We start from the raw sequence: 18,087 nt of genomic DNA, 5'->3' as shown, positions 1-18,087 counted from the left end.
TCTAGCATGGTTCTTAGTGACTTCTCCGCAACATAATTATGTTAAGCTATAATCCCACTTAACATCGAAAATCAAAATATGATTTTCCAGACATGTACATGGGTTTCATGATATAGGTGCACCATACTCCGTAGACAAGGACTGACTCAAATAGAATAAAATTGGGGACTACTTGATTTTTCAAAAATACATTCGGCTCATCAAAATTTACAATATATTCCTAACACGTTTCAAAATTAACTAGTATTTTAAACTTTCTTTGTTTTACCAAATAGAAGTTATAGCTTGGATTCAACTTAAAATATGTCATAATCTCTAAAATAAATTCTACCAAACAAGATAATATTGGATTATATCCAATATCCTCTCCTAAACTATATATGCATATTATTGAGTAGGTTTTCTTAGTTCAGTGGTAGAGCGTGTGGCTTTTAACCACGTGGTCGTGGGTTCGATCCCCACAGACGGTGATTGAAATTGTAGGTTTAACAAAGTTGTATTTTCTTGATCTCGTAAGTGGTTAAAAATTTGATTTATATTAATTCTTTCATATTTGTATATTTCTTCAATCCATAAGTGGCTAAAATTTTCATTTATATACACATAAACCCGCTCGTAAGTAGTTGAAAATTTAATTTTCATCTCATTTTAAATGCTACTTTGGATAGCGTTTCAAAGTAAACTATTATTTAAAACTTTCATTGTTTTACCAAATAGAAGTTATAGCATGGTTTCAACTTAAAATATGTCATAACCCCTAAAATAAATTCTTCCAAACAAGATAAATATTGGATTATATCCAATATCCTCTCCCACATTATACATGTATATAATTGAGTTGGCCTTCTTAGCTCAGTGGTAGAGCGCGTGGCTTTTAACCACGTGGTTGTTGGTTTGATCCCCACAGACGGTGAATGAAATTGTAACACTATCAAAGTTGTATTTTCTTCGTCTCGTAAGTGGTTAAAAATTTGATTCATACTAATTTTGTCATATTTCTATATTTGTTGAATCCATAAGTGGTTAAAATTTTTACTTATATACCCATAAACCCTCTCGTAAGTAGTTGAAAATTCAATTTTCATCTCATTTTAAATGCTACTTTGGGTAGCGTTTCAAAGTAAACTATTATTTAAAACTTTCTTTATTTTACCAAATAGAAGTTATAGCTTGGTTTCAACTTAAAATATGTCGTAATCTCTAAAATAAATTCTTCCAAACAAGATATATATTGGTTTATATCCAATATCCTCTCCTCAACTATACATGCATATTATTGAGTAGGCCTTCTTAGCTTAGTGGTAGAGCGTGTGGCTTTTAACCACGTGGTCGTGGGTTCAATCCCCACAGACGGTGATTGAAATTGTAGGTTTAACAAAGCTGTATTTTCTTGATCTCGTAAGTGGTTAAAAATTTGATTTATATTAATTTTTTCATATTTGTATATTTCTTGAATCCATAAGTGGCTAAAATTTTCATTTATATACACATAAACCCGCTCGTCAGTAGTTGAAAATTTAATTTTCATCTCATTTTAAATGCTACTCTGGTTAGCGTTTCAGAGTAAACTATTATTTAAAACTTTCATTGTTTTACCAAATAGAAGTTATAGCATGGTTTCAACTTAAAATATGTCATAACCCCTAAAATAAATTCTTCCAAACAAGATAAATATTTGTTTATATCCAATATCCTCTCTCACATTATACATGTATATAATTGAGTTGGCCTTCTTAGCTCAGTGGTAGAGCGCGTGGCTTTTAACCACATGGTTGTTGGTTTGATCCCCACAGATGGTGAATGAAATTGAAACACTATCAAAGTTGTATTTTCTTCGTCTCGTAAGTGGTTAAAAATTTGATTCATACTAATTTTGTCATATTTCTATATTTGTTGAATTCATAAGTGGTTAAAATTTTTATTTATATACCCATAAACCCTCTCGTAAGTAGTTGAAAATTCAATTTTCATCTCATTTTAAATGCTACTTAGGGTAGCGTTTCAAAGTGAACTATTATTTAAAACTTTCTTTGTTTTACCAAATAGAAGTTATAGCTTGGTTTCAACTTAAAATATGTCATAATCTGTAAAATAAATTCTACCAGACAAGATAATATTGGATTATATCCAATATCCTCTCCTAAACTATATATGCATATTATTGAGTAGGCCTTCTTAGCTTTGTGGTAGAGCGCGTGGCTTTTAACCACGTGGTCATGGGTCCGATCCCCACAGACGGTGATTGAAATTGTAGGTTTAACAAAGTTGTATTTTCTTGATCTCGTAAGTGGTTGAAAATTTGATTTATATTAATTTTTTCATATTTGTATATTTCTTGAATCCATAAGTGGCTAAAATTTTCATTTATATACACATAAACCCGCTCGTCAGTAGTTGAAAATTTAATTTTCATCTCATTTTAAATGCTACTCTGGGTAGCGTTTCAGAGTAAACTATTATTTAAAACTTTCATTGTTTTACCAAATAGAAGTTATAGCATGGTTTCAACTTAAAATATGTCATAACCCCTAAAATAAATTCTTCCAAACAAGATAAATATTGGTTTATATCCAATATCCTCTCTCACATTATACATGTATATAATTGAGTTGGCCTTCTTAGCTCAGTGGTAGAGTGCGTGGCTTTTAACCACGTGGTTGTTGGTTTGATCCCCACAGACGGTGAATGAAATTGTAACACTATCAAAGTTGTATTTTCTTCGTCTCGTAAGTGGTTAAAAATTTGATTCATACTAATTTTGTCATATTTCTATATTTGTTGAATCCATAAGTGGTTAAAATTTTATTTATATACCCATAAACCCTCTCGTAAGTAGTTGAAAATTCAATTTTCATCTCATTTTAAATGCTACTTAGGGTAGTGTTTCAAAATTAACTAGTATTTTAAACTTTCTTACTTTTACCAAATATAAGTTATAGCTTGGTTTCAACTTAAAATATGTCATAATCTCTAAAATAAATTCTACCAAACAAGATAATATTGGATTATATCCAATATCCTCTCCTAAACTATATATGCATATTATTGAGTAGGCCTTCTTAGCTTTGTGGTAGAGCGCGTGGCTTTTAACCACGTGGTCGTGGGTTCGATCCCCACAGACGGTGATTGAAATTGTAGGTTTAACAAAGTTGTATTTTCTTGATCTCGTAAGTGGTTGAAAATTTGATTTATATTAATTTTTTCATATTTGTATATTTCTTGAATCCATAAGTGGCTAAAATTTTCATTTATATACACATAAACCCGCTCGTCAGTAGTTGAAAATTTAATTTTCATCTCATTTTAAATGCTACTCTGGGTAGCGTTTCAGAGTAAACTATTATTTAAAACTTTCATTGTTTTACCAAATAGAAGTTATAGCATGGTTTCAACTTAAAATATGTCATAACCCCTAAAATAAATTCTTCCAAACAAGATAAATATTGGTTTATATCCAATATCCTCTCTCACATTATACATGTATATAATTGAGTTGGCCTTCTTAGCTCAGTGGTAGAGCGCGTGGCTTTTAACCACATGGTTGTTGGTTTGATCCCCAAAGATGGTGAATGAAATTGTAACATCATCAAAGTTGTATTTTCTTCGTCTCGTAAGTGGTTAAAAATTTGATTCATACTAATTTTGTCATATTTCTTTATTTGTTGAATCCATAAGTGGTTAAAATTTTTATTTATATACCCATAAACCCTCTCGTAAGTAGTTGAAAATTCAATTTTCATCTCATTTTAAATGATACTTAGGGTAGCGTTTCAAAATTAACTAGTATTTTAAACTTTCTTTGATTTACCAAATAGAAGTTATAGCTTGGATTCAACTTAAAATATGTCATAATCTCTAAAATAAATTCTACCAAACAAGATAATATTGGATTATATCCAATATCCTCTCCTAAACTATATATGCATATTATTAAGTAGGTCTTCTTAGTTCAGTGGTAGAGCTCGTGGCTTTTAACCACGTGGTCGTGGGTTCGATCCCCACAGACGGTGATTGAAATTGTAGGTTTAACAAAGTTGTATTTTCTTGATCTCGTAAGTGGTTAAAAATTTGATTTATATTAATTTTTTCATATTTGTATATTTCTTGAATCCATAAGTGGCTAAAATTTTCATTTATATACACATAAACCCGCTCGTCAGTAGTTGAAAATTTAATTTTCATCTCATTTTAAATGCTACTCTCGGTAGCGTTTCAGAGTAAACTATTATTTAAAACTTTCATTGTTTTACCAAATAGAAGTTATAGCATGGTTAAAACTTAAAATATGTCATAACCCCTAAAATAAATTCTTCCAAACAAGATAAATATTGGTTTATATCCAATATCCTCTCTCACATTATACATGTATATAATTGAGTTGGCCTTCTTAGCTCAGTGGTAGAGCGCGTGGCTTTTAACCACATGGTTGTTGGTTTGATCCCCAAAGATGGTGAATGAAATTGTAACATTATCAAAGTTGTATTTTCTTCGTCTCGTAAGGTGGTTAAAAATTTGATTCATACTAATTTTGTCATATTTCTATATTTGTTGAATCCATAAGTGGTTAAAATTTTTACTTATATACCCATAAACCCTCTCGTAAGTAGTTGAAAATTCAATTTTCATCTCATTTTAAATGATACTTAGGGTAGCGTTTCAAAATTAACTAGTATTTTAAACTTTCTTTGTTTTACCAAATAGAAGTTATAGCTTGGATTCAACTTAAAATATGTCATAATCTCTAAAATAAATTCTACAAAACAAGATAATATTGGATTATATCCAATATCCTCTCCTAAACTATATATGCATATTATTGAGTAGGTCTTCTTAGTTCAGTGGTAGAGCGCGTGGCTTTTAACCACGTGGTCGTGGGTTTGATCCCCACAGACGGTGATTGAAATTGTAGGTTTAACAAAGTTGTATTTTCTTGATCTCGTAAGTGGTTAAAAATTTGATTTATATTAATTTTTTCATATTTGTATATTTCTTGAATCCATAAGTGGCTAAAATTTTCATTTATATACACATAAACCCGCTCGTCAGTAGTTGAAAATTTAATTTTCATCTCATTTTAAATGCTACTCTGGGTAGCGTTTCAGAGTAAACTATTATTTAAAACTTTCATTGTTTTACCAAATAGAAGTTATAGCATGGTTAAAACTTAAAATATGTCATAACCCCTAAAATAAATTCTTCCAAACAAGATAAATATTGGTTTATATCCAATATCCTCTCTCACATTATACATGTATATAATTGAGTTGGCCTTCTTAGCTCAGTGGTAGAGCGCGTGGCTTTTAACCACATGGTTGTTGGTTTGATCCCCAAAGATGGTGAATGAAATTGTAACATTATCAAAGTTGTATTTTCTTCGTCTCGTAAGGTGGTTAAAAATTTGATTCATACTAATTTTGTCATATTTCTATATTTGTTGAATCCATAAGTGGTTAAAATTTTTACTTATATACCCATAAACCCTCTCGTAAGTAGTTGAAAATTCAATTTTCATCTCATTTTAAATGCTACTTTGGGTAGCGTTTCAAAGTAAACTATTATTTAAAACTTTCTTTATTTTACCAAATAGAAGTTATAGCTTGGTTTCAACTTAAAATAAGTCGTAATCTCTAAAATAAATTCTTCCAACAAGATATATATTGGTTTATATCCAATATCCTCTCCTCAACTATACATGCATATAAATGTGTAGGCCTTCTAAGCTCAGTGGTAGAGCGCGTGGCTTTTAACCACGTGGACGTGGGTTCAATCCCCACAGACGGTGATTGAAATTGTAGGTTTAACAATGCTGTATTTTCTTGATCTCGTAAGTGGTTAAAAATTTGATTTATATTAATTTTTTCATATTTGAATATTTCTTGAATCCATAAGTGGCTAAAATTTTCATTTATATACACATAAACCCGCTCGTCAGTAGTTGAAAATTTAATTTTCATCTCATTTTAAATGCTACCCTGGGTAGCGTTTCAGAGTAAACTATTATTTAAAACTTTCATTGTTTTACCAAATAGAAGTTATAGCATGGCTTCAACTTAAAATATGTCATAACCCCTAAAATAAATTCTTCCAAACAAGATAAATATTGGTTTATATCCAATATCCTCTCCCACATTATACATGTATATAATTGAGTTGGCCTTCTTAGCTTAGTGGTAGAGCGCGTGGCTTTTAACCACGTTGTTGTTGGTTTGATCTCCACAGATGTTGAATGAAATTGTAACACTATCAAAGTTGTATTTTGTTCGTCTCCTAAGTGGTTAAAAATTTGATTCATACTAATTTTGTCATATTTCTATATTTGTTGAATCCATAAGTGGTTAAAATTTTTATTTATATACCCATAAACTCTCTCGTAAGTAGTTGAAAATTCAATTTTCATCTCATTTTAAATGCTACTTAGGGTAGCGTTTCAAAATTAACTAGTATTTTAAACTTTCTTTGTTTTACCAAATAGAAGTTATAGCTTGGATTCAACTTAAAATATGTCATAATCTCTAAAATAAATTCTACAAAACAAGATAATATTGGATTATATCCAATATCCTCTCCTAAACTATATATGCATATTATTGAGTAGGTCTTCTTAGTTCAGTGGTAGAGCGCGTGGCTTTTAACCACGTGGTCGTGGGTTTGATCCCCACAGACGGTGATTGAAATTGTAGGTTTAACAAAGTTGTATTTTCTTGATCTCGTAAGTGGTTAAAAATTTGATTTATATTAATTTTTTCATATTTGTATATTTCTTGAATCCATAAGTGGCTAAAATTTTCATTTATATACACATAAACCCGCTCGTCAGTAGTTGAAAATTTAATTTTCATCTCATTTTAAATGCTACTCTGGGTAGCGTTTCAGAGTAAACTATTATTTAAAACTTTCATTGTTTTACCAAATAGAAGTTATAGCATGGTTAAAACTTAAAATATGTCATAACCCCTAAAATAAATTCTTCCAAACAAGATAAATATTGGTTTATATCCAATATCCTCTCTCACATTATACATGTATATAATTGAGTTGGCCTTCTTAGCTCAGTGGTAGAGCGCGTGGCTTTTAACCACATGGTTGTTGGTTTGATCCCCAAAGATGGTGAATGAAATTGTAACATTATCAAAGTTGTATTTTCTTCGTCTCGTAAGGTGGTTAAAAATTTGATTCATACTAATTTTGTCATATTTCTATATTTGTTGAATCCATAAGTGGTTAAAATTTTTACTTATATACCCATAAACCCTCTCGTAAGTAGTTGAAAATTCAATTTTCATCTCATTTTAAATGCTACTTTGGGTAGCGTTTCAAAGTAAACTATTATTTAAAACTTTCTTTATTTTACCAAATAGAAGTTATAGCTTGGTTTCAACTTAAAATAAGTCGTAATCTCTAAAATAAATTCTTCCAAAGAAGATATATATTGGTTTATATCCAATATCCTCTCCTCAACTATACATGCATATAATTGTGTAGGCCTTCTTAGCTCAGTGGTAGAGCGCGTGGCTTTTAACCACGTGGTCGTGGGTTCAATCCCCATAGACGGTGATTGAAATTGTAGGTTTAACAATGCTGTATTTTTTTGATCTCGTAAGTGGTTAAAAATTTGATTTATATTAATTTTTTCATATTTGTATATTTCTTGAATCCATAAGTGGCTAAAATTTTCATTTATATACACATAAACCCGCTCGTCAGTAGTTGAAAATTTAATTTTCATCTCATTTTAAATGCTACCCTGGGTAGCGTTTCAGAGTAAACTATTATTTAAAACTTTCATTGTTTTACCAAATAGAAGTTATAGCATGGCTTCAACTTAAAATATGTCATAACCCCTAAAATAAATTCTTCCAAACAAGATAAATATTGGTTTATATCCAATATCCTCTCCCACATTATACATGTATATAATTGAGTTGGCCTTCTTAGCTTAGTGGTAGAGCGCGTGGCTTTTAACCACGTTGTTGTTGGTTTGATCTCCACAGATGTTGAATGAAATTGTAACACTATCAAAGTTGTATTTTGTTCGTCTCCTAAGTGGTTAAAAATATGATTCATACTAATTTTGTCATATTTCTATATTTGTTGAATCCATAAGTGGTTAAAATTTTTATTTATATACCCATAAACTCTCTCGTAAGTAGTTGAAAATTCAATTTTCATCTCATTTTAAATTCTACTTAGGGTAGCGTTTCAAAATTAACTAGTATTTTAAACTTTCTTTGTTTTACCAAATAGAAGTTATAGCTTGGATTCAACTTAAAATATGTCATAATCTCGAAAATAAATTCTACCAAACAAGATAATATTGGATTATATCCAATCTCCTCTCCTAAACTATATATGCATACTATTGAGTAGGCCTTCTTAGCTTAGTGGTAGAGCGTGTGGCTTTTAACCACGTGGTCGTGGGTTCGAACCCCGCAGACGGTGATTGAAATTGTAGTTTTAACAAAGCTGTATTTTCTTGATTTCGTAAGTGGTTAAAAATTTGACTTATATTAATTTTTTCATATTTGTATATTTCTTGAATCCATAAGTGGCTAAAATTTTCATTTATATACACATAAACCCGCTCGTAAGTAGTTGAAAATTTAATTTTCATCTCATTTTAAATGCTACTTTGAGTAGCGTTTCAAAGTAAACTATTATTTAAAACTTTCATTGTTTTACCAAATAGAAGTTATAGCATGGTTTCAACTTAAAATATGTCATAACCCCTAAAATAAATTCTTCCAAACAAGATAAATATTTGTTTATATCCAATATCCTCTCTCACATTATACATGTATATAATTGAGTTGGCCTTCTTAGCTCAGTGGTAGAGTGCGTGGCTTTTAACCACGTGGTTGTTGGTTTGATCCCCACAGACGGTGAATGAAATTGTAACATTGTCAAAGTTGTATTTTCTTCGTCTCGTAAGTGGTTAAAAATTTGATTCATACTAATTTTGTCATATTTCTATATTTGTTGAATCCATAAGTGGTTAAAATTTTTATTTATATACCCATAAACCCTCTCGTAAGTAGTTGAAAATTCAATTTTCATCTCATTTTAAATGATACTTAGGGTAGCGTTTCAAAATTAACTAGTATTTTAAACTTTCTTTGTTTTACCAAATAGAAGTTATAGCTTGGATTCAACTTAAAATATGTCATAATCTCTAAAATAAATTCTATCAAACAAGATAATATTGGATTATATCCAATATCCTCTCCTAAACTATATATGCATATTATTGAGTAGGTCTTCTTAGTTCAGTGGTAGAGCGCGTGGCTTTTAACCACGTGGTCGTGGGTTTGATCCCCACAGACGGTGATTGAAATTGTAGATTTAACAAAGTTGTATTTTCTTGATCTCGTAAGTGGTTAAAAATTTGATTTATATTAATTTTTTCATATTTGTATATTTCTTGAATCCATAAGTGGCTAAAATTTTCATTTATATACACATAAACCCGCTCGTAAGTAGTTGAAAATTTAATTCTCATCTCATTTTAAATGCTACTCTGTGTAGCGTTTCAGAGTAAACTATTATTTAAAACTTTCATTGTTTTACCAAATAGAAGTTATAGCATGGTTTCAACTTAAAATATGTCATAACCCCTAAAATAAATTCTTCCAAACAAGATAAATATTGGTTTATATCCAATATCTTCTCTCACATTATACATGTATATAATTGAGTTGGCCTTCTTTGCTCAGTGGTAGAGCGCGTGGCTTTTAACCACATGGTTGTTGGTTTGATCCCCAAAGATGGTGAATGAAATTGTAACATTATCAAAGTTGTATTTTCTTCGTCTCGTAAGTGGTTAAAAATTTGATTCATACTAATTTTGTCATATTTCTATATTTGTTGAATCCATAAGTGGTTAAAATTTTTATTTATATACCCATAAACCCTCTCGTAAGTAGTTGAAAATTCAATTTTCATCTCATTTTAAATGATACTTAGGGTAGCGTTTCAAAATTAACTAGTATTTTAAACTTTCTTTGTTTTACCAAATAGAAGTTATAGCTTGGATTCAACTTAAAATATGTCATAATCTCTAAAATAAATTCTACCAAACAAGGTAATATTGGATTATATCCAATATCCTCTCCTAAACTATATATGCATATTATTGAGTAGGCCTTCTTAGCTCTGTGGTAGAGCGCGTGGCTTTTAACCACATGGTTGTTGGTTTGATCCCCACAGACGTTGAATGAAATTGTAACACTATCAAAGTTGTATTTTTTTCGTCTCGTAAGTGGTTAAAAATTTGATTCATACTAATTTTGTCATATTTCTATATTTGTTGAATCCATAAGTGGTTAAAATTTTTATTTATATACCCATAAACTCTCTCGTAAGTAGTTGAAAATTCAATTTTCATCTCATTTTAAATGCTACTTTGTGTAGCGTTTCAAAGTAAACTATTATTTAAAACTTTCTTTATTTTACCAAATAGAAGTTATAGCTTGGTTTCAACTTAAAATATGTCATAATCTCTAAAATAAATTCTTCCAAACAAGATATATATTGGTTTATATCCAATATCCTCTCCTCAACTATACATGCATATTATTGAGTAGGCTTTCTTAGCTCAGTGGTAGAGCGCGTGGTTTTTAACCACGTGGTCGTGGGTTCGATCCCCACAGACGGTGATTGAAATTGTAGGTTTAACAAAGCTGTATTTTCTTGATCTCGTAAGTGGTTAAAAATTTGATTTATATTAATTTTTTCATATTTGTATACTAGTAGGTGCACCCGCGCGATGCGCGGCTGTATATATATTATGATATGTATACAGTATAATATAATTAGATGAAAAAATATATAGTTTGAATTCGTAATAGTATGATATATATACAGTATAGAATATAGTGATTAGACCTTTAAAAATGTGAAATGAAAAGTTGTGATTTTATTCGACATTGATGAAAATAGTAGTTTTATTATACATTAAGAGACTCTACCTATATAGTACATAAAATATGACGTATAATATAATAAGAATAAGAAACCTAATAAGAAACGTATTATTGAAACAAATTGTTAATTGTTATTATACATTATTGAAAACTTCTTTGTACACAACATTTTTAGTCGTACTAAGACATGGTACACTTTCCCCGCAAATCAAAATTTTCAAACCCCTGGGGTTACTAACTCTTGAAACAGCTACGTATAGTTGTCCATGGTTAAAGACCGGTTTTTTCAACAACAACCCAACTTTAGCAAGCGTTTGTCCTTGACTTTTGTTGATTGTCATGGCATAGGATAGCATCAAGGGAAATTGCTTTCGTTGAAATTTGAAAGGCAATCTAGGATCTGACGGTGTAAGAGACATCCTAGGAATCAATACTCTGGTTCCTGCATTTGTACCGCACATGATTTGGCCTTCCAACACATGGTCAGCCAACCTTGTAACAATCAACCTTGTACCGTTGCATAATCCTAATGTGTGATCAATATTTCGCAACAGCATAACAGGTGATCCAACTTTCAATGTCAACGCAGGATTTGGGACTCCAGAACATCTCAATGCATTCAAGAATTCCGGAGTGTGCAAATCCGCTAACATGTCCACATTGGCATCTGACTTACACACAGAATCACAACTCAGGTATGTCTTACTCTCAGCGGGATTATGGTCATTCATGTATTGGTTAACGGCATCTACCACATCCAATGTTGGAGCTAAAATTGCACTATGATTAAGATATGACAAATCGGCAAGTCCCAGTCGGAAATTGGGGAAAGTGCTATCAACAATTGTAGCAATAGGGTCATCTTCGCACTTTAACAACAAATCTTCTGGAATAGTAATCTCTGACTCCCCATCCAGTTGACACCCAATCATTCCGTCACCTATATTAGCTATCCATTTAGCAAATTCCTCGATCTCCTTGCACTCGGATTCTGATTGAACACTTTTCAAGCGTAGATTCTTAGTCAGCCTCAAGACTTTACAGGATTGCCATAGATAGGATGAGCTAATGCTCGCACGAACTATATCCAGTCTAGTACCCTTGGGAATGACTGGTAAAATTTGCCTGAAATCGCCACCCAAAACAACTGTTTTGCCACCGAATGTCATATCAGAACTCCTTGGATTTACGAAGCGCATCAAATCCCGCATAGTTCGATCCAAAGCTTCAAAGCAGAATTTATGCATCGTTGGGGCTTCATCCCATATTATCAGCTTTGTTTGCACAAGAAGTTCCGCCAGTTCACTGCCGTTCCTTATGTTGCACGTGGAATCTTCATTAACAGATATCGGTATAGCAAATCTTGAATGCGCCGTACGACCACCAGGTAATAACAGCGAAGCTATGCCGCTAGAAGCAACATTTAAAACTATTTGACTCTTAGACCTTAATGCGGAAGAAAGTGCTCGCCACAAGAAAGTCTTACCTGTCCCTCCATAACCAGATACGAAGAATAGCCCACCTTGCTGGCAATCGACGTCAGTTAACACTTCATTGTATATTGCCCTTTGTTCGTCTGTTAACTGCCTTACCAATTCTTGATTCTCTTTCTTTTGTTCTCCACGATCGTATGATAATTCTTCTTGAATCAACCTATTTGCAATAATGTTTAACGCACCAAAATTGGCCGTTGGCATCTCAGGATAGTCCTTCAAACTCTTACCATGATTAGATAATAGCTTTTCAATATGAACTAAAGCAAAGTTCATTTTCTGCGAATCGGGCAACACAAACTCTGCATACATATATATAAACATTTGTTGTTATAGCTCAAATACGTTAAATTTGACTTAATATTCTTTTAAAAATGTACGATTACCTCTGTTCTGCAGTTGTGTACGGATATTGAATTGGGCATCGTCTGATAGATGTTGCCAAACGGGCGTGCCAAACTATTTCCGGTTTTCCCATGCAACTGCTCATTAGTATTGTCACAAACAATCTCCTCAATTGTTCCGCTGACGCCCAATGACTGGCTTCATCTATTGCATCAACATATTCGTTGTCATCATCAACTAAACCTCTTGCATAACACGCATCTCAGAATGAGTCATATTGTACTCCATTTACAGTCCTAATATCTTCGTAACTTTTAGGGCCGCGGACTTTGTTGAGCAAACACCTCAAATAGAAGATTTCACCAGTAGCTGGCGGAACATAGAATATACGTCCTATGGAGAACCCTTTCTTTCGTGGCTGCCATTTTCTAAGGTCTTTCTTCCAAACGAATCTTGTTGGCATCTCAACATAAGTAAGCTCTCTGGCACCGGGGTATGTTTTATTAGCTTCAAACCATTCTAAAAACATGCTCTGTGCTATCGTAGGTCTATTCACAATGTTCTCAACCGCATCATCATCTGCAAATATCACACTCTGTTGATTAGGTAGGTGAAAGCTTAACCTCTCTACCGAAGGTGCACGAAGTTGTATATCAAAACCAAACAGATGCCAGACCGCTTCACACGGGGATATGTACCTACAGTCATAGTACATATTTATCTCATCTACTGCTTTGCCATTCTCGTCATCATTGCCTGTTTTGTAAAATTCGGCTGTTACTCGATCATGACCCTTGTTAACATACTTGAACAGGTACTTGATTGACCTTGATTGGTTGCACCACTCGACATTTATATGAGCCTTGTACTTGAGCAATAAATATCTATTGTGCGGTACCACATACCTGTTGTCCAAGGCGATACCGTTCTTTGTAACTACACTGCCATTGTCTCTCCTTCTATATACCGGGTAACCATTGTCATCAAACGTAGAACTATCAACAAATCTCTTAGGAAAATGTTTAGAGCATCGCGCATTTACCATGCATGGAGAATTTGTCCTCGCTTTTCCACATGGACCATGCATCATAAATTCCTCTACCGCTTGGTAATACTTAGCATCTTTCTTTTCATCCGGAATCTCTGCGGAAATTATGTTGTCTAGAGTGAGAACTTGCCTAACTTCTTTACTTTTCTCCAGAAAAAGTAATATATGAGCATGCGGAAGACCTCACTTTTGAAACTCAATTGTATATATGACTGTAACAACATACAAATAAACATAATAAGGTTAAGCAATTACCTAAAATTTATTTAGATAAATTGATTTAAAATAATAAAAAAAAAATATTACCTCCAGCCACAGGGCCAAATAGTTGATTCTTTCGACAGTCAGCTATCAAAGCATCCAACTTAATCTTGAATAAGCGGCAAATTATGTCCGGCCGGTCTTCTGGCTTCAACCTTTGATCTTTTAAAAAGCGTTGCACCTCAGGCCTCGGATTGCATGTAAAAGTTATAAATAAATCTGGGTATCCAATCCATCTACATATTGCCATTGCATCTTGGTAGTTTTGTATCATGTATCTAGCACCACCCGTAAAACTCGAAGGTAGTATTATTCTACGACCTTGGGCTGCAGGACTTATTTCACCCCTCGTCAAAGCATCAGTCAATCCACTATAACTCTCACACCTTAGGCTTTTTTGGTGTGTCCTTATATAAATTAGTCTTCCAGACTCAACCATTGTGTAGCCATCTACAACGAACTGTTGGAACAACCGTTTGGCAAATAATATGGTACTCGGAGCTGACTGTCTAGATTGTATGCGGTAGCAAAAAAACTCCCTGGGGCTAATCCTCTGTCTACCACCAGAAGAGCGCCTGCCTACTACGTCGGCGAATGCAATGTCCTCCCGATAACCATCTTCGCCATATGGAAACAAAATAGGGTATTGCAGTGGTAAGTATGAAGGATTTAATTCAGTAATCCTCTGTAGGTGGCCACCCTTCGATTGAACAATAATATCACGCTCTCCAATACTTGTATCCAGATCTCCAACAATTAAAGCTGCTACTTCAGAAACTTGAGGCAGATTATATGTCCTCGCATCTCTAGTTCGTTTTCCCAACAACTTTATTTTTACTTCGGCGCATGGATTAATATCCAACTCAGACATAGCCATGCGAAAAGACTTAACCAAGACATTATTTTCATCCAGGTCTTTCTGAATGACATTCACTATTTCTACATGAATGTCATCTTGGTCACCACTACCCCTACAACAACATATACTTCGAATTGATATTTATTTAGATAAAAATAGTATTTAATGTGTAATTACGGAAACTTCTTTACCTCACAGCATTTATACGGTTGTTCCTTTCATTTGCCGTGTCGTATATGTATAACTGGGCCAAAATGAGGTTCTTTGCCTTGCTCTGGAAGTAAAGTGCCCATTAGGTGGTAGTTTTGACCACTTAATCGAAAAATTGGAGGTGCTCTCCCCTTGTTCACGTTCTTGTCAATTTTTCCACCCATTGATGTGAAGCAGAACATGTTGTTGTAGGTCCTAATGTTGTGTAAAAACTCTTTTGATATTTCGTCATTGCCGAAAAAGAGATCAAATATACCTTTTGGTGGCAACTTATTATCCGGCAATTTGATCTTCCCATTGTTGCAACACAACATAAACAGTGGCGATGCTTTTGTTGACAAATTCTTCTTCCTTTCTTCAAACCAAAACAGAGCCCCACAATGGACGCACTGATTCGTTGCATCACCAAAATCGCAGTATTGACCTGAAACCAAATATATACAAATTTAAATACTGATTTATATTTCAGGCAGGTATAAAACAAACATACATACCATGTTGTGGACCAGAGGATGTCCCAATTTCCGAGGTCTGCCTAACAGCGTTACCCGATATATTTGCATCTGAAATTAAAAAACATTTAAAAATTATTTTTAATATTGAAAGAGTGACCATATGTACTTTACTTATATTTGTTTGAAACACCACAGGGGACTATTTTTTTACCATCTATGTTCTGATTTGGGACATCGCTCATTGTATTGTTACTTTCATCTTCAAAGGCAGGTAACAAGTCTCTGGTTGTTACATGGTCTTCGACAATTGCATATTTATCTAATGGTTTACGAATTGCCAATTCATCTTGTGTTATCGTCGAACCCGGATTTTGTTTATCTACAATAAAAAATTTCTGGCAATTGCTTGGACCTATTTGTGTATTGCACTGCCGTACTGTACACATACATAATATTAGACAAATTTAAAGAATAACAATATTTAAAGTGACAATTAATTGAGACCACTACATTTTATGGGACTATAAAAAAATAAGTTGGTAGCACGTACTAACATAAAAAGGATAGAATTCTTAATATTATAAATTAAATACACTTAACATTATAACTTATGCTACCCTAGAATATGAAATAGTAATTTAACTGTATAAGTATTATTATATTTTATTGGAAAAATCACATGATAGACCATGGTCCACAATAATGTGTGCACCATAAATAGGAATAAAAGTGAAAAAGTGTATTTCAGCAAAAAATTGATATTAGAAATTGATATTATCAAATAAATCATATATCAGCAAAAAATTAGTGAAATTACAATTCCACACATACTTATATGTACCATGAGTTACATTATAATTAAATTACACATAACAAAAGAAATATAACTATTTGAACAAAAAATTAGAAATTGATATTATCAAATAAATCATATATCAGGCAAAAATTAGTGAAGTTACAATTCCACACATACTTATATGTACCATGAGTTACATTATAATTAAATTCACAAAGAGTCTATAGCAATTCAGCTTAGGGCATTTACCGGTAGTGATGTTACTCAATGGTGTGATATTTTCAGACAAACATCCTCGCTGGGGATTAGTGTAAGGAGTAGCTGTCGTCCGTTGGTCTTGATCTTGAGCAGCATTATTCGTAAAAGAGGAGCAACCGAAATGATTTGCTGTGATTGAAAATATACCATTAAATTAAGAACTAATTCCAATAATTATAACTCGAAACAATTAAGTACACATAACATAAATAATTTTACAATTGCACAACTTTAATACGTAATCGAATAGAATTATGTAGACGATGGTCCACATTCTAACTTAAATACAATTCAAATCTAAAAGTATATATCATTAAGTACAATGTAATCAATTAATTACACCTAATCAATTAATTAGAAATTGATATTAAACATAAATTACATTACAATTATAACATTTAATTTGACAAACAGCTTCGAACAATTAACAGTATAAGGACATTTAAATGAACAATTAATGTATATCAATTCATATATTGGGATTTACCATTACTGATGTTACTGAATGGTGTGATATCTGGGGACAAACCACATCCCAACGGATTTTGGGTTCGATTATTTGGCGTATGTTGCTCTTTCCCTTGACCAGCATTAGTCATTAATGATGATTTGCAAAAATTATTTGCTGTGAGGAAAAAAGAATCAATTAAAAGACGATAAAAACAACAGTAAGTACAACAATTGACATTTTTAAAATTAATCACACTTAATGCTATTCATTACGCTAGCCTATAAGTGTAAATTGTAATTGTTTTAAATAAGGTTTACATAATAAGTAGACCAATAAAAAGGTTTTTTAAATTCACAATGATGCCTATATCAATTGAACTTAGTTGATTTACGTTAGTCATGTTACTCAAGGGTGTGATGTTTTGCGACAAACACCCTCCTAGAGGAATGCGGGAAGGATTTCTTGCCGGAGGCTGTTGTTTTCCTTGAGCAGAATATTCCTTGATGATGAGTTGCCCAATTCATTTTCTGCGAATTAGAATAGAACATTAAAATAAATAATAATCCAAATAATTAAAAATCCTAAAAATGAATTACACATAACACAACTAACAGTACATAATTAATTTCGAATTGTTCAAGATTTACCTAACAATTATTTACAAATTAGTGATTGTGCCACTAAACACACCTAACAGATAATCTAATTGTGATATATATATATATATATATATATATATATATATATATATATATAATATATATATATATATATATATATATATATAACCTGAAATTGTAATGGCTATATAGTAACACTAATTTTATTTGACAAACTCTTAAGTATAACATTGTCCACAATAAATACCATTACAATTGTTAAGATTATATATCTAATTAATTACACATAACAATTCAAAATTAAATATATAAATAAATAACTATATACATATCTATATATTTATTTATTAATTTATATGTATAAACTATTTA

The 18,087-nt window shown here is 32.1% G+C and overlaps 1 protein-coding gene and 5 non-coding genes across 6 annotated transcripts; 5 read left to right on the top strand and 1 right to left on the bottom strand.

Moving 5' to 3' along the window:
• Positions 1 to 1,284: 1,284 nt before the first annotated feature.
• On the top strand, positions 1,285 to 1,356 carry TRNAK-UUU. The gene has a single exon. It is a non-coding gene; the product is annotated as a tRNA-Lys (tRNA).
• A 1,697-nt stretch (positions 1,357 to 3,053) lies between these two features.
• TRNAK-UUU lies at positions 3,054 to 3,125 on the top strand. The gene has a single exon. It is a non-coding gene; the product is annotated as a tRNA-Lys (tRNA).
• Positions 3,126 to 7,482: 4,357 nt separating this feature from the next.
• Positions 7,483 to 7,554, top strand: TRNAK-UUU. Its single transcript has one exon. It is a non-coding gene; the product is annotated as a tRNA-Lys (tRNA).
• Positions 7,555 to 8,367: 813 nt separating this feature from the next.
• TRNAK-UUU lies at positions 8,368 to 8,439 on the top strand. Its single transcript has one exon. It is a non-coding gene; the product is annotated as a tRNA-Lys (tRNA).
• A 2,141-nt stretch (positions 8,440 to 10,580) lies between these two features.
• TRNAK-UUU lies at positions 10,581 to 10,652 on the top strand. Its single transcript has one exon. It is a non-coding gene; the product is annotated as a tRNA-Lys (tRNA).
• Positions 10,653 to 13,019: 2,367 nt separating this feature from the next.
• On the bottom strand, positions 13,020 to 17,243 carry LOC109178532. Its single transcript, XM_019328164.1, has 8 exons — positions 17,132 to 17,243; positions 16,636 to 16,773; positions 15,802 to 16,026; positions 15,630 to 15,698; positions 15,276 to 15,559; positions 15,117 to 15,199; positions 14,112 to 15,037; positions 13,020 to 13,900 (listed from the first exon to the last, which is right to left on the bottom strand). The coding sequence occupies exons 1-8, from the start codon at positions 17,241 to 17,243 to the stop codon at positions 13,020 to 13,022; spliced, it is 2,718 nt and encodes a 905-aa protein (XP_019183709.1).
• Between the last annotated feature and the right edge of the window lie 844 nt (positions 17,244 to 18,087).

The sequence above is a fragment of the Ipomoea nil genome, unplaced genomic scaffold (assembly GCF_001879475.1).
Source record: "Ipomoea nil cultivar Tokyo-kokei standard unplaced genomic scaffold, Asagao_1.1 scaffold0861, whole genome shotgun sequence".
NCBI classification, from domain to species: domain Eukaryota; kingdom Viridiplantae; phylum Streptophyta; class Magnoliopsida; order Solanales; family Convolvulaceae; genus Ipomoea; species Ipomoea nil.
The sequence above is the reverse complement of the archived record's forward strand: the minus strand, read 5'-3'. Positions and strand labels throughout refer to the sequence as shown.